This window comes from Bos mutus, chromosome 7 (genome assembly GCF_027580195.1).
Source record: "Bos mutus isolate GX-2022 chromosome 7, NWIPB_WYAK_1.1, whole genome shotgun sequence".
NCBI classification, from domain to species: domain Eukaryota; kingdom Metazoa; phylum Chordata; class Mammalia; order Artiodactyla; family Bovidae; genus Bos; species Bos mutus.
In genome coordinates this window covers 33,350,968-33,374,541 of record NC_091623.1, presented here as the reverse complement: position 1 = coordinate 33,374,541, position 23,574 = coordinate 33,350,968, and the positions used below count along the sequence as shown (strand labels likewise).

Genomic DNA, 23,574 nt, shown 5'->3' with positions numbered 1-23,574 from the left:
AGCTCACCAGACAGGGAATCTACCACTTGTTCTTGAACTTCCCAGCCTCTAAAACTAGGAGAAACAAGTGTTTGTTATTATTAAGTCAGATATCTAGTCTATGATACATTGCTACAGCAACCCAAATGGACTAAGACACCCTGGAGAAGGGAAAGGGGGAGGGGTATTGTGGGAACTCAGAGAGGTTTTTAACTGTAAGGGCAAAATACAGACATCACTGTGCTTTTTGCAGACATTCGTGTTTCCTCATGGCCAGTTTTTTCCTATGCTAAGTCACTTCAGTCGTTTCCGACTCTGTGCGACCCCATAGACGGCAGCCCACCAGGCTCCCCCGTCCCTGGGATTCTCCAGGCAAGAACACTGGAGTGGGCTGCCATTTCCTTCTCCAATGCATGAAAGTGAAAAGTGAAAGTGAAGTCGCTCAATCTTTTCCGACTCTTAGCGACCCCATGGACTGCAGCCTACCAGGCTCCTCCGTCCATGGGATTTTCCAAGCAAGAGTACTGGAGTGGGGTGCCATTGCCTTCTCCGAGTTTTTTCCTACCAGTTACAATTACTCACATCCTCCTGTTTCAGTTTGGTGAATCACATGGATTAATTTGCTTGTGTGGAAGAATCCTTGCTTCCCTAGTATAAACCTCTGTGTTTTAAGGTCTGTATTTCCTTTGAGGTGTGAGAGTTTGGTCTTTTACTCCTGCAGGCTTTTTAGAGGCCTGATGAGACTTCTTCCCCCCATTTCTTTTAATGTCCTTCAGGAAATTTGCAATGTTTACTGGTCTCTGAAAAGAAGGCAACAGAGAATTTTACATTTTAAACAAAATAAACATCTTTCTGCAGGTACCGTGCTCTCAGTGGCTAAACTGGGTGTTTTATTAAAGTTTTCTTTTAGATGATTTAGAATATTGGTGGTCCCAAAAGCCAACAAGGGAAAACATGGGGTCATTGGGGGAATGACCCCATGGGGTCACATGGGGAATGCGGGGTCATTTATAATATATGATACATTTTACAGAATATAGACCATAATGATTTAAACTAAGAAAAAGCAGGTCCTTCTGGCTCTTAGACTTGGAAGAGCTTGTGTCAGTGTATCTTAGAGAGAAATGTAAGATAGGAAAATGATTTTTGCTTGTTTGTTGGTTGTTTTTTTAAGAGTGAAGGAGAATTAATACAAAACTGGAATGACAGGCAAATAGATTGGTAGACTGACAGTCTATACTCCCTACTTGAAACCACACACAGCTTCCTAAATTGAAAATTGATGAAGGATGGAAGTTTGGTTCAGAATCCTTTGGCAGAGGAAAGGCTGTAGACAGGATGGATGACATGAAAGTAAAAGCATCGAGGGGTCTCCTGTCGCAGATTGAGGTTGCGGAGCAGCGCTTCCCCACCGTCAGCTGGAAAAGCACTGAGGTTTAGAGCACGCAGAACCGGAGAACACCAGACGTGTCTACAGCAAGGGCTGAGTGCGCACGGGGCAGACCCTCTCGACACGCTTCCTGTTGCCAGCTTCATCTAGGAAAACTTCTGTACACATCTTTTGATGGTCATACACTCATTTCACTAGGATGTAAACTTAAAAATAGAATTGCCAAGTCCTTAGGGTATGCTTAGCTTTAGAAGAAGCTGTCAGTTTTCCAAAGTGACTGTAGCCTTTTACACTTTCACAAACCATGTGTGAGAGTATCCTCCCAACACCTGCTGTCTATGTTTTTAAATTTAGCCTTTTTGGTAGTGTATAGTTGTAAATCATTTTGGCTTTAGTTTGCATTGCCCTGGGAGTAATGATGTTTGAGGACATTTTCACTTGCTTATTATCCCTTTGAGCATTCACTTTTTTTGAAATCTCATGTGAGGTATTTCCCTGTTTTTTTATATTTTTATCCTTTGCCTTTTGATTTTGTCATAATTCATTGTATTTGCTGGGTATGAGTCCTTTGTTAGATATATATATTAAAGTTATCCTCTCCCAGTCAGTGGATTATCTTTTCCCTTTCTTAATGGTCTTTCGATGAACAGATTTTGATTTTAATAAAATCTAACTTGTTATAATTTTTTTCTTTTATGAATAGGACTTTTTGTTCCTGTTTCAGAAATCTTTATCTTTTCCCAAGGTTTTGAAGATCTTTTTCTATGTTTTTGTCCAGAAGCTTTATACTTTACTTTTCATATTTAGGTTTGTGATTTATCTGGAATTTTGTAGATGTTGGTAGATGGTTGATATTAATTTTTTTCTGATACAAATATCCAATTGCTTCAGCATCATTTATTGAAAAGACCATCTCTTCTCCCATTGAATCAATGCCCTTGTTGTAAAGTAATTGACTGTATACATGTGGATTTAATTCTGGACTCTATTCTATTTCCATGGTCTGTTTGTCTTATGCCAAGACTTCACTGTTGTATTTACTGTAGTTTTATAAATGGTTTTAAAGTCTGATCCATTTATTTTTGAGATGTTTTAGAAATTGTAATAAGGTACATTTGTTTGATTTTTGTTTGTAACCATTTATTACAAAATGGAAAAATTATATATTAAGAATTTAATTAGAATAAACTGTTTTATAGAAATAATTAACCTGTCTTTTAGTTATGATAGGAGAGAATTAGTCTTACAGAACGTTTGCTTTTAAAATAGCCTACACTTTATACTAATCTAAGGTTAAGGGATGTTAGAAACATACTGATATTCCAGAGTTGTGAAAAGATCAGAAAGATGGTTATTAAATGTGCAAAGTGCTGTTTCATTGGCAAAGAGACTTAATAGGCTATTTAAGACCTAGTTCATAGGCCTAGTCTGTTCTGCTTTGTTCTGACCTTCTCTCTGCAGAAATATTTTCTTTTATCCTTATCCTTAGATCTTCTGGTGGTCAGTAAACGTCCATATTAATTTTGAAAATTCAAAATGTTAAGTCTTTGCATCAGTTAACATTTCTAGTGGGAAACAGAAGATATACTCTGGTGGGATTTTAAAGAAAATTTAATAAAGCTCCTGTTTACACACCTGATGGGAAGGGTCAAAGAAGGCAATGTGGCTCCTGGAGACTAGCGACAGCAGAAAATAGCTACCACCTCTAGGGCTGAAGTGTCAAGAGAGGAAATGGTACAGACTTCCAGTGAGAGCTAGAGACACAGAAGATGGGCTTCCTGGTAAGGAGCTATGGTTGTAGAGGGTTGCAGCTTAAACCAAGGAAGGACCTGGGAAATAAATATCCTGACGTCTTCTGCTGCCTGATTTGACTGCTCATACCTCCTGCTGGACAAGGCCAACCAAAAAACTGTAAATGCAGTCTGTAAGGGCCAGTCTGTTAGGGTACAGCAGCAGGGAGAGTAAGGTCAAAAATATATCTGGATCAGTTAGGTGGTGACAGATGGAATAACCAGCACAGGATAGTTTGTTTCAACTGAAAATATGAAAGAAAAGATGTTTTTCTTTTAATGTAATGGTTTTTCATAATGCTTAGGGTCTAAAATAGAGAAGTTTTTTGTTTTGGCCAGTACAGCCAGACTTTTTATAACACAGAGAAAGTATACACAGAACAAAAATCTTTTCTGTTCAAGAAAAATTAGCTTCCATGTAGTTCAGAATAGTGTATGAAATCTAGCATAGCTAAAATCTTCTTTGTCATTTATCATCTGAACATTTTAAAAATGGATCTTTTTCATAAATGATTAGATTTTTGTGACCATGAATATATTTAGAAGTAACATAAAACTACATTTTTCCTTTTATCACCTATCATTTATTTAAATGTCACATAAGAGAACCATCCTATATAAGTAACATTTCAAGTGATGTGTAATAAGAGACTTTAAGCAAAACTTTTTGAAGTGTACTTGTTCCTTTTTTCCTAGTATGGGGAAATTTTTAAGTATTTCTTTTCACTTGGAAAGAGACAAGATAATGTGTCATGTTGTATCTCAAAAACAGCATCTGGATATTCTAGTTCATATACATCATACTGTTCCTTTTCTGTACTGCAGTTATTTCTTGTCACTGATAATATTCCAGGAAAGTTCAATTCATGGATAAGCACAAATATGACACAAGCCTGAACTGAAATAGCAACTGAATTAGCTTATCACTTAAATTGTATCTTTAAATACCTTTTGCCTAGGTTCATGATGGTTCGTAGTGGAAAAAATGGTGACCTTCATCTTAAACAGATTGCATATTATAAACGAACTGGTGAATATCATCCAACTACACTGCCTAGTGAGAGAAGTGGCATAAGAAGAGCAGCAAAAAAATTTGTCTTCAAAGGTAAAATACCCCCTATTTTTAGTATAGACTTTTATATAGGTGCTTCCCCATGTGGAGTTCTTTGTGGAGTCCTGAGGATTTCTGTAGCAATTGGTTGTTGCTTAAATTGATAATGGCGTTCAGTCGAAAGCAAAATAAAAATCACGTTGAAGCTAACTGAAGGCTAGTAAGCATGAAAGGGGCATTTTAAATCATAGACAGAAAATGATAGCATGAAAAAACCAGCACTTGCCTGAATTAACGCCGCTCTTGTTCCTTGGCGAGTCCTACTTCGGTGGTGCACTTGCGGGCACTCACGTCACCCTCAGTGAAGAACTGACTGGATGCCTAATGTGAAAATGTTGACAAAGTTAACTTATTTACTCTATTACTTCCGTGATTCCTCCCTCTCCCTGCTGTTAAATGGTTTCAGGATCATATTTATCTTTGAACTCCTAATCTCCCTGAGTGAATTAAATGTTTGAAAGGCAGTGGAATATTTATCTTGAAAGATTATGATCATTCTCCCCTCTTTGTCCTCCTCCTCCAAAAGGGAAGAGAAGTTTGAGATATATAAGCAAAAAGTACAGTCACCAGATGGCTAAATGAATGTTGGTGTTATTAACGGGAATTTTGCCTGTAGGTACAGAATCAGGCTTTTCTCAAAGCAGGTCAAGAAAATTCTAAAATTATAAATAAATACCTGCTTATTTCTCCCTGTGTACATCCCTTCCAGTAGCTCCCTTTAATTGAAGAATGCTAAGTTGCTTTAGTCACGTCCCACTCTGCGATCCCGTAGATTGTAGCCCGCCAGGCTTCTGTGTCCATGGGACTCTCCAGGCAAGAATACTGGAGTGGGTTGCCATGTCCTGCAGGCAGTCTTCCCACCCAGGGACTGAACCTGCATCTGTCATGTCTCTTACACACCTATTACATTTTACACTAAAGAGTATTCGTTCATTCGTTCACTTAATGATTTATGCACCAATTGTTTACTGAGTTCCTACTATGTGCCAGTCACATTTTAGGCCTTGGGAATACACTGATGAATGAAATAGATTAGGCTCCTGGCCTTAAGCTGCTTACTTTCTAATTCAAGTAAGGAATGTTCCACTCAGCATATTCTTAGCTAAGCACACTAACAATGGCGTCTTTTTGAGTTTGAATATTCATCCACACTGGAGAAGTGGCAGTTCTCTTCATGCCCTGATTACATTGCTCATAGACTCTTTTTAGGTGTCTCCAAAGGAAAGCAGAACTGTCCTGAAGATTAAAGTTCTGCTACTTTCTTGGCTTTACTAACCCTATTTCCTACTCAAATCCAGAAAAACTTAAGAGAGGTGGTGGCTTACAAAAGTACAGCTCTGATGAAATGCTCTTTTGGAAAATTCTATTCCAGAAGTTGCTTATCTGTACATAATTTATTTGCTAATTCATGCCATTTTTAGGAGGTGCCTGCTGCAAGTGTTTTTCTAGTTTGATTACTCCCATAGGAAGATGATTTTATACTCCCATATTACCATGTGCTTTGGTGAACAAGTTAGCTCTACTTGATTTGATAGCTACAAAACTATAGCAGCTAGATCTACATATCCAGTAAGTATGACAGTGGAAGATGTTTCAGATTGTATGGTAGCATCATCACAAATATTCTATCTTAGAGGGAGAAAGATTTAACCAAAACAAAAACCCTCATGGTTTGAAGATAAGGCTGTGATTATCTTAAAACTATATAGATGTCTAAAAATTGCAATGATATCATTTTGGTGTTTTTTATTCTAGAAAAGAAGCTGTTTTATGTCGGAAAAGACAGAAAACAGGATCGCTTGGTAGTTGTTTCAGAAGAAGAAAAAAAGAAAGTCCTAAGAGAATGCCATGAAAATGACACTGGAGCCCATCATGGCATATCCAGAACCCTTACTCTAGTGGAATCCAGTTACTATTGGACTTCTGTGACCAATGATGTCAAACAGTGGGTATGGCTTATGTCTTTAGAATATTTTGAATAATGTCTTTATGGTATACATTCAAAATTCATTACTGCTTTAGATTAACTCGATATCACTTCTCATTAAGTACTTTTTGTATGGTCATTTCTCAAGTACTTTTTGTATGGGTAGTTTTTTGTGCAGAACATTTGAAGAGAGTTTTATTTCCCTTCAAAAGTCTTCTTTAAAATCACTGAAATATAATTTGAACTAGAACAAAACATTATTTAAATATTTGAATTTACTACATTTAGATTATCTTGGGCACAGATTTTCATCATTGAACTATTTTGTGTGGCAGAATTTAAATGGGGCTGAAGTTTCTTTGACTAAAAATAAGTCACTACATTTTTAATGACATTCATACAGTCTTTTCTTGAGAAGAGAATATGTTTGTGATAAATCAAGCCCAGTATGTTTCTCATCTTTTGTGCCTGTTACTGTCTTGACATAGAAAATGTCAAGTGTGACAGAAACCCCCAACCAAAAAATGAAGTTGTGAAGATAATGAAGTTCTTCTGAGTTTTGTAACGTTATAACCCATTAGGACCTTCAGCTTCTTCTGATAGAAAATTCAGGGATTCTTGCTGCTAGGTCAGCTGATCCCTACTCGTGTGCTCATGTGCTGTCTGTAGCAAATGGTAGAAATTCCTTGGTTTATGTGTGAGGATCCTTTAATAATTGTGATAGTGCATTAAAAGACTGTCATTTCAGGCATAAAAAATTAACATATTTAATTTAACCAAGTATCATTTGTGAGTCTGTGAAGGTATTCCAAAGACCTCAGTGTTTGTATTCAGCTTTAGAACATGCCACACACTCCTTTTCCAATATTCAGTGAAGTCTTTGTCAAATCTTTATCATTGAGAAATGAATTTTGGATGTAAGGTTATTTGTGATGAGAACTAGTTTAAGTTAGAAAATAAAAATTTAATCAAAAGTAACTATATTTCAGTAAAATCATTTTAAAATTTTTGTTCAGGCCTTGATTTGAAAGTAGTTTCCAAAATAGAGTTCCGGAAATATGTTGAACGATGGCATCTTCCACAAGTCGGTCAATTTATATCTTCTCATCTCACTACAATGAAAACACCATGACAGCATGGGCTGGATTTTTGTTCGTACTCTTTTCCTAGGACCTAGAGGAATTTCTGGCATCTAAAAATATTGCTTGAATAAAGTTATATTTTAATAAATATTACTGCAGTAGATGAATGAATGAACTTATTAGAGTGGTATCTTTAAAAGAAAAATATTTTTTGCTTATAGAAATTATATACTCACATACTGATGTAAAATTATAGCAAATATGTTTTGAGATCTATTCATTTAATAAGTATTTATTGATTGTAAACCAGAATTATGTTCCATGTGAATAAGACCCATTAACATGGTCATTGAATAGTTGATTTCAATTAATTAATAGCAATTAATTAATTAATAGCAAATATTTGATTATTCTGAATAGGTTTCATTTTATTCTGAGTACAGTCCAAAAGTTTCTCCCTTAAAATATAAAGTACCTATATCAACCGTTACAAAGTTCAGATTTATAATACTGCTTTTTTTATATTGGATATATTAACACTTGTCTATCTTTTCTTTATTATATGCCTGTTTTATAGGTATATGCTTGTCAGCATTGCCAAGTGGCAAAAAATACAGTTATTCTAGCACCTAAACAGCACCTTCTCAAAGTGGAGAATCCATGGAGTATAGTTACTGTTGATCTGATGGGCCCATTTCATACAAGCAACAGAAGTCATGTATATGCTATAATCATGACAGATTTGTTCACAAAATGGGTTGTGATTTTGCCTCTTTGTGATGTTTCAGCATCAGAAATTTCTAAAGCTATTATCAACATATTTTTCTTATATGGGCCTCCTCAGAAAATAATAATGGACCAAAGAGATGAATTCATTCATCAGGTAAGACAAATAAACTACTTAGATCTAGGAGCATATTTTACTCACTTTTCAGTGTACAACACAGCTTATTATATGATGCTTAATAAGTTTAGATAAATTCCTACAGATATAAAGGTTTAATATTGTATAGTACAAAAGTAGTTGAACTGGAAATTAAGAGACCAATATTTTAGTATCAGTACTTACTATGCCACTAAATAATTGAAACTTATCTTTAGTTTTCTTCAAACTAAAATGAGATGGGACCAAATAGTCTTTTTTTGCTACTAGCTTAAAAATTCTGTGATTGACATGTAGAGGGAGAATTGACTAAATGGAGAAGTATTATACATCATTTCATGAATGAGAATATTCAATATTATAATATCAATTTTTCTAAAATCAAAATTAATTTATATGATTAATGGATTTCTAATCAGCATTAAAAAGGAGGAAGCATTTTCCCTTGCCCTGGCCTTTTTATCCAAATTAAAGTTAACCTTAAAGAATAAGCAGACAGTAATATATACAAAAAATCTAACAAAGGAATATACTACTATATTTAGAGGTATATTATTAAATTTTTACAATTGACAAAAGACTGGTATAAATAACCAGACTAAATTCACAGCACCTTTGATATCTCAATCCAGAAGAAATACCTAAAGTTATACTTATTAAATAGTTAGGGCTTGGGTCAGGGGGTTCCTAAGGTGATCTCCAGGTTTTATATTAATAATTCACTAGGAGGACTCTGCAGATGGACATACTCATGCCTAAGATTTATATAATTAAAGGATACAAAGCAAGATTAACAGAGAAAAGGCTCATGGGGATAAGTCCAGGGGAAAACCAGGAACAAACTTGTAAGACATTCTCTCCCAGTGGAGTCTCACAGGACATGGTTAATTCTCCCAGTGAAGAGTTGTAGCAACACATGTAAATTGTTGTCTACTTGGGAAGCTTATTATAGACTTGGTGCCTGGGATTTTAAATGGAAGCCGATCACATTGGCACCCAAAATTCTAGAGTCTCTAAAGAAGTTTTCAGCATAAACCACCTTCTTTGTAAAACAGTTTAGGCACCATGAGCCATCCTTAATCCGTTAGGGAATGGTAGAAACCCTCACAGAATCCAGGTTCCTAGTCATCAGCCAAGGGCCAACTTTGTAAGCAGGACTTTCACAGGATAGCAGCCTTAGTTCTGCTGTGTTAACTCTTCCTACACAGGTCCAAACAACTTAGTGTTTATGTCCTAATCACTTAGCCATTTAAGAGAATAATAGTCATAAATTGAAAGAAAACTATTTTCATTTCATTCTTAAATAGCTTCAGTTAGTTACTAATGGGATATATATGCCTGTTGACCTCTGCTCAGTTTTTCAAACCTTGGAATCAGATTAAACACTGTAATCATTTCCTGTTTCACAATGATTTTTACACAATTGTTGCTTTTTATCATAGAGCGTAGAGCAAAAGTCACTTAGTCGTGTCCAACTCTTTGTGACCCCTTGGACGATAGCCTGCCAGGCTCTTCCGTTCATGGGATTCTCCAGGCAAGAATACTGCAGTGGGTTGCCATTCCCTTCTCCATGGGATCTTCCTACCCCAGGGATTGAACCTAGGTCTCCCGGATTACAGGCAGATTCTTTACTGTCTGAGCTACTAGGGAATCATGGCACCTATCAAAGAACGCTTCTATAGAGATACATCATTATCGAGAGAAATGTAGTCTTACCTAATCTAATGTTGAAACCGTAAACTACCTTAAGCTAGTAGTTTCCAAGGTGTCCAACAGATGCCAAGGGGGCCATTTGGCACAGAGTTCGGTAATTATGTTCAAAATGATAGAGCTGGTATCACAAGAGAGTGGAGTTGGGGAAGGATTATTTAATACATTTAATTTAGTTAATAGCATAAATAAAAATTTTCTAATTATTTCTATTTATTTCTATAATATGATTTTAGGATTACTGCATACCAAAATTATTTTCAGATAAATTAAAATTTTTGTGTTTTTTAATTGAAACAAACAAAAATTCAATTAACTTAAAAAAAAAAAAAAAAACTCCAGAGACTGACTTGACATTCCAGGCTTAGGGAACAGAGGCATAAATTTGAATGGAAAAATCACCAAATTTGGGCTGTGTAAAAATTAGAAATTTGTATGTGGTAAAATTTGTATGTGGTCAGTTTTCATTCCAATCCCAAAGAAAGGCAATGCGAAAGAATGCTCAAACTACCACACAATTGCACACATCTCAATGGCACCCCACTGCAGCACTCTTGCCTGGAAAATCCCATGGATGGAGGAGCCTGGTAGGCTCCAGTCCATGGGGTCGCTGAGGGTCGGACACGACTGAGCCACTTCACTTTCACTTTTCACTATCATGCATTGGAAAAGGAAATGGCAACCCACTCCAGTGTTCTTGCCTGGAGAATCTCAGGGACAGGGAAGCCTGGTGGGCTGCCGTCTATGGGGTCGCACAGAGTCGGACACGACTGAAGTGACTGAGCAGCAGCACACACTAGTAAAGTAATGCTCCAAATTCTCCAAGCCAGGCTTCAGCAATATGTGAACTGTGAACTTCCTGATTTCCTGATGTTCAAGCTGGTTTTAGAAAAGGCAGAGGAACCAGAGATCAAATTGCCAACATCCACTGGATCATGGAAAAAGCAAGAGAGTTCCAGAAAAACATCTGTTTCTGCTTTATTGACTATGCCAAAGCCTTTGACTGTGTGGATCACAATAAACTGTGGACAATTAAGAAAGAGATGGGAATACCAGACCACCTGACCTGCCTCTTGAGAAATCTGTATGCAGGTCAGGAAGCATGGAACAACAGACTGGTTCCAGATAGGAAAAGGAGTCCATCAAGGCTGTATATTGTCACCCTGCTTATTTAACTTATATGCACAGTACATCATGAGAAACGCTGGACTGGAAGAAACACAAGCTGGAATCAAGATTGCCGGGAGAAATATCACTAACGTCAGATATGCAGATGACGCCACCCTTATGGCAGAAAGTGAAGAGGAACTCAAAAGCCTCTTGATGAAAGTGAAAGTGGAGAGTGAAAAAGTTGGCTTAAAGCTCAACATTCAGAAAATGAAGATCATGGCATCCGGTCCCATCACTTCATGGGAAATAGATGGGGAAACAGTGGAAACAGTGTCAGACTTTATTTTTCTGGGCTCCAAAAATCACTGCAGATGGTGACTGCAGCCATGAAATTAAAAGACGCTTGCTCCTTGGAAGGAAAGTGATGACCAACCTAGATAGTATATTGAAAAGCAGAGACATTACTTTGCCAACAAAGGTTTGTCTAGTCAAGGCTATGGTTTTTCCTGTGGTCATGTATGGATGTGAGAGTTGGACTGTGAAGAAGGCTGAGCACTGAAGAATTGATGCTTTTGAACTGTGGTGTTGGAGAAGACTTGAGAGTCCCTTGGACTGCAAGGAGATCCAACCAGTCCATTCTGAAGAAGATCAGCCCTGGGATTTCTTTGGAAGGAATGATGCTAAAGCTGAAACTCCAGTACTTTGGCCACCTCATGCAAAGAGTTGACTCATTGGAAAAGACTCTGATGCTGGGAGGGATTGGGGGCAGGAGGAGAAGGGGACAACAGAGGATGAGATGGCTGCATGGCATCACTGACTCAATGGCCGTGAGTCTGGGTGAACTCCGGGAGATGGTGATGGACAGTGAGGCCTGGCGTGCTGCGATTCATGGGGTTGCAAAGAGTCGGACACGACTGAGCGACTGAACTGAAAATAGCCAAAACATAAAGGCCAAGAAACAGGCCAACAAAAATAATGCAGATTCATGCAGGAAAGTGTTACTGCCTTTATTATAAAAGATTCAAACAAAAAACTGAGTCAGTGACAGAAATGTAATTCACAAGAGGGAATAAAAATATGAAAAAAGATTCAAACCGAATAATAATGAGTAAGGCACTCATTTTTTGTTTATCCATATCAATAAAAATAGTAATAATAACAAAAATATCAAGTCGACTATAGATCAGAGAATGCGATGGCACCCCACTCCAATAATCTTGCCTGGAAAATCCCATGGACGGAGGAGCCTGGTAGGCTGCACACACATGCATGCATATGTTTTCTGGTTAGATTAAAAATCTGGGTAAAAGATTTTATTACATATATTATACATACATATTTTGTGTGTATAACTATGTAAAAAATATATGGAATCTAGAAAGTGGTATTGATGAATCTGTCTGTAGGGCAGCAGTAGAGACAGAGACATCGAGGACAGACTTGTAGACACAGCAGGGGAGGGAGAGAGCGGGATTGATTGATAAGAGTAGCACTGAAACAACACACTGCCACACGTGAAACACACACATTGCCACACGTAAGACACAGTGGGAATTTGCTGTGTGACGCAGGGAGCTCAGCCTGGGGCACTCACACCCGTGAGGGGTGGGATGGGCTGGGAAGTGGGAAGGAGTTTCAGGAGGGCGGGGACATATGTATACTCATATGTATACTGATTCATGCTGATGTATGGCAGAAACCAAGACAACACTGTAAAGCAGTTATTCTCCAATTAAAAATAAATACATTAAAAAATTTTTTTTTAGAAAATTAAAAAAAAATGTAAAGAAGCTAAAACAAAAATTTGTATGGTTAACCATACAAGTTGTATGGGGTTTTTAAGAGCAATGAGGTTACAGATTTGTTTTTTAAATTTTTCAGTTTGTGTTATCATTATATTATGTTATTATCAGTTTGTGTTTCAGTATGTGTTATCATTATTAGCTTAGTGATTAAAATATGCATAACCATCTGTTGTTTTGTGATTGGTGCTCAGCAATAACTAGTTCTCCTAGCCTTCCAAATAGGCTGTCCTAGCCTCTTGCAGGTGAGTAAACCCAAGTAGCACTTTTGGCCAGAGAAACTAAATGAATGAACGTGTGACACTTTCAACCCAAAGTATTGAAAACCTCATGCTCAATTCTTCATTCTTCCAGTCTTATTCTTTCTCTGGAGAATCAACTGAATATTTCAGGTGTGACCCTAAGCGATAGTGGATTTTCTCTTATCCGGGATTGTTGAGGTACCTGGGGGAGGCCAGTTGCTTTGGAGAGACACCCTGGCCTGTAGCTGGCCTTGTCCTAGCAAGTAGTAAAATTTCTGAGTTGAACCCCTGAGCCTTGATTGGGTTTTGTAACTTGCCTACCTTGACTAAGGTAGCAGTCATCTGCAAAATAAGGAATGACAATATTAGAGCTTTTGTTTATTTTTTCCATCCAATAAGAAAGAAATGAAGCTTTTACTAATATGTATAAATTGATAATAGCCTCCTGAATCAACAAAGCAGAAGACTGTGTGTTGCACATGGTATGGAAATGTATCTTGGGAGAAAAGTGAGAATCTGCAACATGTGGGAGTCCATAGTGGCCCCTCACTCATTTTTTGCTTTCCTGACAGTAATCTAGTTTCTAGATATTGTCCAGTTTTCACCAAACTACCCTTCATGGAATGGGCTTCCCAGGCTCGGCGGTAAATGCAGGTTTGATCCATGGATCGGGAAGATCCCCTGGAGAAGGGAAATGGCAACCCACTCCAGTATTCTTGCCTGAGAAATCCATGGACAGAGGAGCCTAGTGGGGCTATGGTCCATGGGATGGCAGAAGAGTTGGACACGACTTAGCCACTGACACAGCAAACAAATGGTCAAGGAAAAGGCAAGATTTAAATTCTTTTGAAACCTTTCCATCAAGGGAAAAATAAAATACAGACTTTTAAAGTCACTGTTGTTTTTATGTATTTTTCAGATCAATGTAGAGCTATGTGAATTGTTTGGCACAAAGCAAATTGTTATTTCTCATGCCTCCCAAACAATTAATCCAGCTGAAAGTACACCTAGCACTATCAAAACCTTTCTTTCCAAACATTGTGTGGACTACCCAAACGACTGGGATGACCACCTGCCAGCTGTTTCATTCGCCTTCAACGTCACTCACTTGGTATGTATCTGTTTATAATTCAGTACTTTTGAGTTATGATTATCTCTTGGCTGCATGTTTTATTACAAATTGTTTATTTTTCTTGACAGGAACCTACTAAAAATACACCATATTTTCAAATGTTTAATCGAAATCCTTACATGCCTGAATCTTCAGATATTCGTGAAGTGGATGGTGATAATACAAGTATGTTTGCCAAAATTCTAGATGCAATTAAAGAAGCTGATAAAATAATGGAGAATAAGACAACTTCAGTGGGCCAGGTGATTCTAATAGAAAAAAAACTATAAAGTCTATAAAATGATACAAAAAAGTTTTTTCAGTATATATACACACACACATACATATGATACACACTGAAACCAAATTTTTTCTATTGAATTCTGCATGTCTTGATTAAACTGTGTTTATTAGCTATGAAATTCTGAGAGACATTAATAGGACCATGTGTTTTGGAATGAAGGTGCAGCTGAATTCAAACCCCTGGTCTTGCTTCCCAGTTGTTTAACTTGGGCCTGTTACTTCCTCTCATATTACTTTATTTTCTTTATAAAGTTGGGGTAATACTGATTTTGAAATACTATTTTAAAAAATTAAGTGGGATTCTTCCGTAGCTTTTAGTAGCATCTCAGTAATATTTTTGTTATAATATTATCTGTATTTGCCTTCAAGAAACTATAGCTGTTTCATCCTTTTTTTTTAATACTTGCAGATGGAGAACAACAATTGTAATGAACTAAATAAAAGCAAAATCATTGTTAAAAAGAAACCGAAGCAACTAAATCCATTTCATCTGAAAGTGGGTCATGAAGTGTTAAGGCAGAGGAAAAACTGGTGGAAGGATGGTCGCTTCCGGTCTGAATGGGTCGGCCCTTGTGTCATAGACTACATTACGGAGAACGGGGGCGCTGTTCTGCGAGACAGCTCTGGGGCTAGACTTAAACGACCTATCAAGATGTCCCACCTGAAGCCCTATGTCAGAGAATCGGGTGAACAAGGTAAACATCTGTCACCTCTCTACATTTGTACTTTCTTTGAATGAAAAGAGAAGTTAAATTATAAGAAATCTCTCCTCCTCCTCCCTGCCTTTCCTTTGGTTAGGTTTTATTTTCCCTTTTCATTCTTATAAAATTTTGTACAATGTTGGAGCCCAAAGAGTGTTTTTTTAATTAACATATGGTTTCTGAAGCTGTCAGGTTTGTAAGGGATTTTATTTTGATGTCTAGTATACTTTCCACACACTTCTCCCCACCGTTCATGTGCAGGACACTGGACATCTTTCATAGAGGGAAGAATTATGTGTTCATTATTTGCACTTTCAGAATATTTTGTCACTCTTAGCATGACATGATAGTAGCTAAGATAAATAATGCCAAAACAAACACTATCTGGAATTCTGTTGTGAGATAAATACATTAGGGGACATTTAAAAATGTGATTGATTTTTAATGTTGAATCTTAAAACGGCCATGGTAAATGCAGGGGAAGGTGAGTGAGAGGTTCTGAGAATGATGCGCTATTATAAGAGGTGAACAGCACCCTAGATGATGCTACTTGCTCCACAATGTGAATCTGAATAGTTAAGATATCCTGATCTTCTCTAATACTTTCTTTCATGGACTAGAGCTAATTGATATGGCTTTCAGTTTAAATCCTACTTTATTGAAGCTTTTATTTTGTCCTATAGTATCTGCTTTCTAGACTTTCTTTGAGGTAGGTAACTGAAAGGGAATAAATTGGTATCTTAGCTAGTTACTTTTGTTTTTTCTGTAAAGAAAGATAAAATAATTCAAAATTTTTTGAATCTGAGTAACAATTAACAAAGATACAATTTAGTGCCTTTTAAAACAGTATAAAAACTGTGTTATTTAACAGTCTTAAGTAAATAATAAATAATAATTAAAAAATAATGATAATAGATGACCCTCTCTTAGGATATGAAGCCCTTGAGGCTGCTCAACTGTTTCTGATCTGGGTCACAACTCTCATGTTAAAAGCTCTTAGTACCTTTCTTTCTGCTTGTGACAGAACCAGTTGCTCTAGTAAACTTACCTTGGACCATTCCAACTCAGAAAGCTCCCAGCACCTTCGTTCTCTGTTAGAAGAAGCACTTTTATTCCTTGTGCCTTCTCAGTTCTAAGCTACCCTTTATGATTTCTTCCTTCTGCCAGTTAAGTAGGAACAAAAGATTATAAGGTGCAGGTTGTCCTTTCTTCCGATTTTCCCTTCAATCCTTGGTGTTCAGGACTTGATTCCTTCTAATGTGTTAACCTTCCTAAATTAATGCAAAACCTCTGTTTAAAATGTTACTGCATCAGGATCTGTTTCACCATTTTGTAACTTGCTCTTGCCAAAGCATTTCTTAAGGAGACCTAACGTTCTGCTACAACTGAATATTTCAGAATCCAGCTGAATAGAACAATTTCTAAACAAGCAATACAATTTTTGCTTCATGCTTAAATTCTCTACAGATTCTTCTTCAGTAATACAAGGGAAATTGCAAAATTAGTTCTAGTGTACATATAAGGAACCTGAGATTGATGGGTAAAATTGTTTTTCTTATTAATCAAAAGAAGTACTAATCCAGCTGAAGTCTGGTTCTTGTTTACTCTGATCGGTTTTTGTGTATTTCTCTTATTTGTAGAAATTCAGAACAAGTGTGATTGCTATCACCTTTTCCTTTGGTAGCACATATTTTCCTGAAAATCTTCACCTCAAAAGCTGATTTTAAAGTCTTTGAATTAAATTTAAAGTAAATATAATGCCTCTGAGTAGTCATCCCATTCTTTTGACATAAATTTGAACATAGTGTAGCCAAAAGGACTATGAATTTGTCTGCACTGTTGCTCTTACCAGCCTCGAGATGTCGTAACTGCAGTAAAGCTCACCAGCCGGAACAGACATGCTTCTGTTGCCAACTTCTCATCCATACCGAGAGGGGGCACATTCAGTACTAGGCTGGCAGTGTTTCTTATTGCTGTTTTAAGCAGGCCTGTGTGTCTGTCTGTCTAGTTCAGTTCCAGGCACCTTTTCAAGACTATTTTAACAAATTTTATGCCATACCATCGTGTCTGTTCATAGTCATAATGTTTTCCTTTGAGTGGAAAAATGTTATTGACTCCCCATTATTGTATGTGACATAGATTTTGAGTAATTTTGTTTTGATTGGGAATTATCGTGATCAGTATGTGTCTGCCTCCCCTAAAGGCCCTGGTCTGATTGCCCCTCACAGTTTGAGAAATGGTTTTTATTCTTTAATAAGTTTCCCATTGCTGCCATAACAATTTACCACAAATTTAGTGGCTTAAAACACTTACTGTCTCACAGTTCTATACTTAGAAATCTGGTATAGATCTCAGTGGGCTACAGTAAGGCATGGCAGGGCTGTGTTCTTTTCTGGAGGCTCAAGAGGGTTGTTTTGTGCATTTTCCACCTTCTAGAGGGTGCTCAGATCACTTGACTTGTGGTCCTCTTCCTGTCTTAAAAGCCAGCAGTGGGGTAGAGTTCTTCTCACATTATATCACTCCAGCCTCCTATTCTTCCTTCATCCTCTGTGTTTCAGGACACCTGTGCTTGGGCCCATCCTGATAATCCAAGATATCCTCTCTACTTTAAGGTTGATTGGTCAGTTGGTTAGCAACCTTAATTCCATCACTACCCTAATCCTCCTTTACCATGTTAGGTAACGTAATCACAAGGTAAATGAATTAGTACATAGCTACCATTAGGGGTCCACTATTCTGCCTAACAGGAGAAGGAAATGGCAACCCACTCCAGTATTCTCGCCTAGAGAATCCCGTGGACAGAGGAGCCTGGTGTCCATAGGGTCACACAGAGTCGGACACGAATGAAGCAACTTAGCAGCAGCAGCAGCAGCAGCAGCATTCTGCCTAACACAGTTATGGTCTGCACTCATAATAGAAAACAGAGCTTAGTCCCTATATTAAATAAAGTTTGACTTTATTGTTAATGCACAGTCATCTGTTGGTATCCATAGGGAATCAGTTCCAGGACCCCTGTGGATACCAAAATCCACATGTGCCCGGGTCCCTTGTATGAAATGGCCCTGTTCTTCCCCACCTCCACATCCGTGGTGCAAACTCTGGGGTATGAACACCAACTGTAGTTCCTGCACAGCGCCTCCCTTTGACTTCTTAGTTATGTCATCTCAAAATAAGAATCATTCAGTTCTCTGTTAGTACTGGTTTATCTACTACAATAATTAAGTAGTATCAAACTACAGTTATTTATTTTATCATGAGAAAAGCACTAGTATAGCAACACATCATGCTAGTTTTAGGATATCAGACCATGTATAGGATTAGTCAAGACACTTCATTTCAGAATGAGAAAATTGTCATGAAACCTTATATTTTTTCTATTTGAAAAAATAAGTTAATCCAAATCACTGAGACTTTTCTGAGGCCTTGGTTTTAATACGTGGTTTTAATTTTTCTCCTTAGGGAAATTTTAATATTCTTACCTCACTTTGTTTTTTACTCTAATACTAAATAAGGAAAAGTATGTCAAAACTGCTGATAATACCTTCTTGACATGTCTTGAAAATACCTCTCCTTCTGAGAAACTAAAGACTTAATCAGTCAGTCTGGTCAAAACTGAAATAATGCTTTCATCAAGCATTTATATTAGTAACTAAATCAATAGAATGAGAAAATAAAAATTAGGTAAATTCTGTCATGTCATGTGACTGAGTAGACTAGTCCTTTAATATGGTTTTGTTTATGTCTCTTTATAATGGGGGCAAAAACTTATCTTGTTCTTTTCTTTATCCGTAACTCAGGATTATTCTAGATTAGTACTAATAGATATATAATGAAAAAAACTATGTAATATATAATTTAAAATTTTCTAGTAACCATGTTAAAAAAAGTAGGTGAAAATAATTTGTTATATATTTTATAATAATCCAATATATCTAAAATAGTATTATTTCAGCATTCATGTAAGGCCTCAAAAATCTCTTTCTGGTAAATCTTTGGTAATCTTTTTTGAAGTTAAAGAACATTTCTGTTGGCTGTACTAGGTTTAGAACAAAGTAGGATGGAAACATATTTGACCTTTCCAAATGAATGAGAATTGTTTTTTCTGTACAAAGGCAACTTGAAATCTCCAGAGTAGTTTTCCATTCCATATAGAGTAACTTTTGTAGACTTTGCTGAATATAATCCTGATTAGCTGCAGTTTTGTCTCACTAAGTTACTTTAAAGCTTACTTAAGAAAGTGTGTGTATACATTCAGATGTAGATTGGTTACTTACATTTGGAAGATCTTGTCTTTTACAAACAAGTGAGGTTGGTCAAGTCCTTTTGTTTCAAGGTCTGTGTAACTAGGAGATGCTTACACTCAAGGTCTTTGAATGCATTTTCAGGAAATCAAAGGGATAACTTCTAAAAACTTTGCATCTATCCATAGTTTCCCTGTTGATACATGTTTACTGGACATATTTTTCTATAGTAGACCTGCTTTATCTGTATGGAAAAACATTTTGAGACAGAAAACTTCCTTCGTCAAAGATCTCTGCAGAGATCCAGTTAGGAAATACTTAACATGCTTATAGTAACCGCCCTCACTGTACCTTGTGGCGTTGTGCCCGGGGCTCTGAAACCCTCCAAGACTTATTAGACAGGTGTCATCAGCAGGTGTCATTCTTACCCCGCCTAACCTTCCAAGTAACTACCTAGCTTTCTCTGATATTAACAGACTAAAAGCAAACTTTGATGTTGAACCTCTAGAACACATTCTAAAGGTGTTTCAATTTCACTGATCCTTTTTTCCTCTTTCCTGCTACTGTTGAGCATAGCACATCTCCTGGGTTGCGTGATTTTTTTTTATCTTTCAGAATTGTTCTCTTGTTCAGCATTTCATTGCCTACTAACATAGAAAAATCATTTTGTTATCACCTTCAATTATCCATACTTTTATTTCCATCATAATTATGTGTATCTTAACAGCATTTTCAATGTAATTACTGCTTTTGCATTAATAAGAATTGGTGAGGTTAAACTTAGAAAACCTCTTAAAACTAAAATATCAGGTACACTTTCCCTAATGAAGAAGTAAATGGGCAAAACTAAATGTCCATACAAGCCCAAGTCTACTTACGCCACCTGTTAGGAAAGAGCATAGCTTTGTTTGATCTTTTGATGTTTGTAAATTTAAAGTTCATAAATGTGTGACTTACAGGGTTGGAATAGATTCAGTTAGCTTTTCACATACTCAGTTCAGTTCAGTTCAGTCACTTAGTCGTGTCTGACTCTTTGCAACGCCATGGACTGCAGCATGCCAGGCCTCCCTGTCCATTGCCAACTCCCCAGAGTTTACTCAAACTCATGTCCATTGAGTCGGTGATGCCATGTAACCATCTCATCCTCTGTCATCCCTTTCTCCTCCGCCTTCGATCTTTCTCAGCATCAGGGTCTTTTCAAATGGTCAGCTTTTTGCATCAGGTAGCCAAAGTATTGGAGTTTCAGCTTCAGCATCAGTCCTTCCAGTATTAGTATGAGGATAAGTATGGTGGAATCATGTTCTGGGATATATTAGCACATTTATCTGCTTTGAGAAACTTTCATTGATCTTTAGTCTAAATGAGCTATTAATGTTCCTTTTGCTCTTTCTTGAACTTAAAATTTGAGGGTTCTTTAAGCTATTAAAATCTTTAAGAGATTCTGTTAATGTTTTGGGAGAAAATTCAAAAAGAGATGACAGGGGTCCAGGAAGCTAATCAGTGGTAGTGGAATAGTTCCTTGTTGTAATGAATTAAAATACTATGTAGGGTAGAATTCTTTTATCTACATTAACCTTTGTTTATAAAGATTCTGCTGCTTTGCCATCTGTTTAACCCTCATTTTAAACATTTTTTTTCCCTTACAGTGAAGATAAATTTGCTGAAAATAGAATAAAATACTGAGAAGGAAAATTCCTTGTCAGTATTTTAGTATGGATTTAGCTATACCTCGAAAGTTCATGAGCATTTTAATATTAAATTAGACCTAAGTAAGCTAATTCACCTGATCCATTGTAGCCTGCCTACTTTCGTATACCTCTTATATAAACCTGATTCTAGGAACTTTATCTTCATTGTAGTTTAATCACTTCATAGTGTGACAATTTGATGTTATTGTCCTAATATGAATTCTATAAAGATTAAAGAATTACCTAAAGTTGTAAATATAAGGATTTAACAATTCCATTTGTTAGTGTATCTTTCAGGACCCCATAAATGCATCCAGAAATGCTTTGAGATATATATTAAGGATATCATCAACATCAAAAATATAGTTTAGAACTTTTGTTTTTAACCTATACCATGATTCTCAGCCCTTTCCACCCCCTCACTTACACCTACCAAAGACATATCAAGAGAATACTCTGTAATGGCCTATAGGGAAAAGAACCCCAAACAAGTTGGGTGTATGTATATGTATATAACAGGTTCACTTCGCTGTGCACCTGAAACTAACACAACATTGTAAATCAATTGTACCACAATAAAAAAATTTTTAACTTGTAAAAAAAAAACCCATCCCTTTATATTATTCCTATTTTTTTTAAAAAGTCTGGCTTTCCTTGATCTCTCCTGAATTCTGTATGTATGAGCCGTCAAATTCATATATCATTTTATTCATTCTTCGACGTGTACTTATTTAGGAGATATGAGAACCCATCAGAAATTAATCTTGATAGTTAATTTGTATTACTTGCGATTTTATTCCTTATTTTATATTATTTCATTTGAATGTGGTTTAATTATAGTTCTAAGAGGCAAACTTGTGTTCCTTCTTTCAGATAGTCTCCATCTCTTACACGGTTCAGTGGTGGCGGATCATGACTATGTTGGAATGCCCGAGCTGCCAGTTGGAGCATACCAAGCAAGTATTCTGGTGGAAGATGCGGCTATTGGAGTAGACGACAGTGAGTTACTGACGTCAAGCAAGGATCGTGAACTATTAGAATACAGAAATGCCAAAATCTCTCCATTGATGGAAGATCATAATGCTCTTGAAAAGCAGACTTTTAGTCTCTTGGACTCTTCAAACCAAGTCCTTGAGTACTTAACTTAATAAACACAAAAATTCATTTAAAGTGCTATTTAGAGAATACATCACCTTGAATCTTATCTTTTCCATTCAAAAAGATTACATAGAAAAAGTATCTTGACAAACTCTTAATGACTAAATCCTGAAGGTTTATTTTGTAATTATTTATCTGAAGTTGTTCTTTTGTATATATATATGGATATATATATATTTAGGCAAAGGAAGCATGTAATATATGGATATTATTTTTTCTTCTACAAACACAACAGGCAAAGCATGCTTGCTTCTTAGGAAGTAAACTAAATTCCAACTCAAAACTTTGGTATTGTTACCATGTTTTCAGTTTCAATTTTTTTTTAAATATTCCCCCCTTTTAAAAACTGTTTGAACTACCTAGAACCGCATTAATAAATATTTATTGAATGTGTTAAATGAAACCTATTCCTGTGTCACTGAAACATCTAAAAATATTGTAGTTACTTAATGGGCTCCTACAGTGTATTGGTAAGTTCACCTTATAGACAGGCTAAGGATTAGGATCTGAAGCTATATATTGGATTGAAAATGTGTGCATTTCCATAGTATATATTAAAGTCAAAACCATCCATGAATAAATTTTTTTCTGCAGTCTTAAAAAAGTAAATTATAAAATAACTGATATTAAAGATTTTAAACTATAATTTCTATAATAGTTGCTGCTACTGCTGCTGGATCCAATGATCCAGCTGCTGCTGCTGCTGCTAAGTCACTTCAGTCGTGTCCGACTCTGCACAACCCCATAGACGGCAGCCCACCAGGCTCCTCCGTCCCTGGGATTCTCCAGGCAAGAACACTGGAGTGGGGTGCCATTGCCTTCTCCAATGATCCAGCAGAGGTTGGCAATTTGTTGTGTATGTGGCTTGTATGATCTATATTATAGATTATAAATCATATATGATCTATATATTACAGATCATACAAGCCATCTATATATTATAGATCATACAAGCCACATACACAACAAATTGCCAGCCTCTGCTGGATCACTGGAGAAGGCAATGGCACCCCATTCCAGTACTCTTGCCTGGAAAATCCCATGGACGGAGGAGCCTGGTAGGCTGCAGTCCATGGGGTCGCTAAGAGTCGGACACGACTGAGCAACTTCACTTTCACTTTTCACTTTCATGCACTGGAGAAGGAAATGGCAACCCACTCCAGTATTCTTGCCTGGAGAATCCCAGGGACGGGGGAGCCTGGTGGGCTGCTGTCTGTGGAGTCACGCAGAGTCAGACACGACTGAAGCGACTTAGCAGCAGCAGCAGCAGCTGGATCATTGGAGAAGGCAATGGCACCCCACTCCAGTACTCTTGCCTGGAAAATCCCATGGGCGGAGGAGCCTAG

The 23,574-nt window shown here is 36.9% G+C and overlaps 1 protein-coding gene across 2 annotated transcripts in view; it reads left to right on the top strand.

Moving 5' to 3' along the window:
- Positions 1-22,863, top strand: part of GIN1 (gypsy retrotransposon integrase 1) — a 30,083-nt gene extending 7,220 nt beyond the window's left edge. The window contains exons 2-8 of one of the 2 annotated variants that reach the window (XM_005889804.3): positions 4,119-4,264; positions 6,026-6,219; positions 7,857-8,162; positions 13,946-14,137; positions 14,227-14,400; positions 14,850-15,135; positions 21,944-22,860. In XM_005889804.3, coding sequence (XP_005889866.3) covers positions 4,123-4,264; positions 6,026-6,219; positions 7,857-8,162; positions 13,946-14,137; positions 14,227-14,400; positions 14,850-15,135; positions 21,944-22,218 — 1,569 coding nt within the window. In that variant the 5' untranslated portion in view covers positions 4,119-4,122 and the 3' untranslated portion in view covers positions 22,219-22,860. Of the gene's footprint in view, positions 1-4,118; positions 4,265-6,025; positions 6,220-7,856; positions 8,163-13,945; positions 14,138-14,226; positions 14,401-14,849; positions 15,136-21,943 lie in introns of those variants that run through there. The other variant, XM_070373188.1, reaches the window with a different exon arrangement.
- The last annotated feature ends 711 nt before the right edge of the window (positions 22,864-23,574 follow it).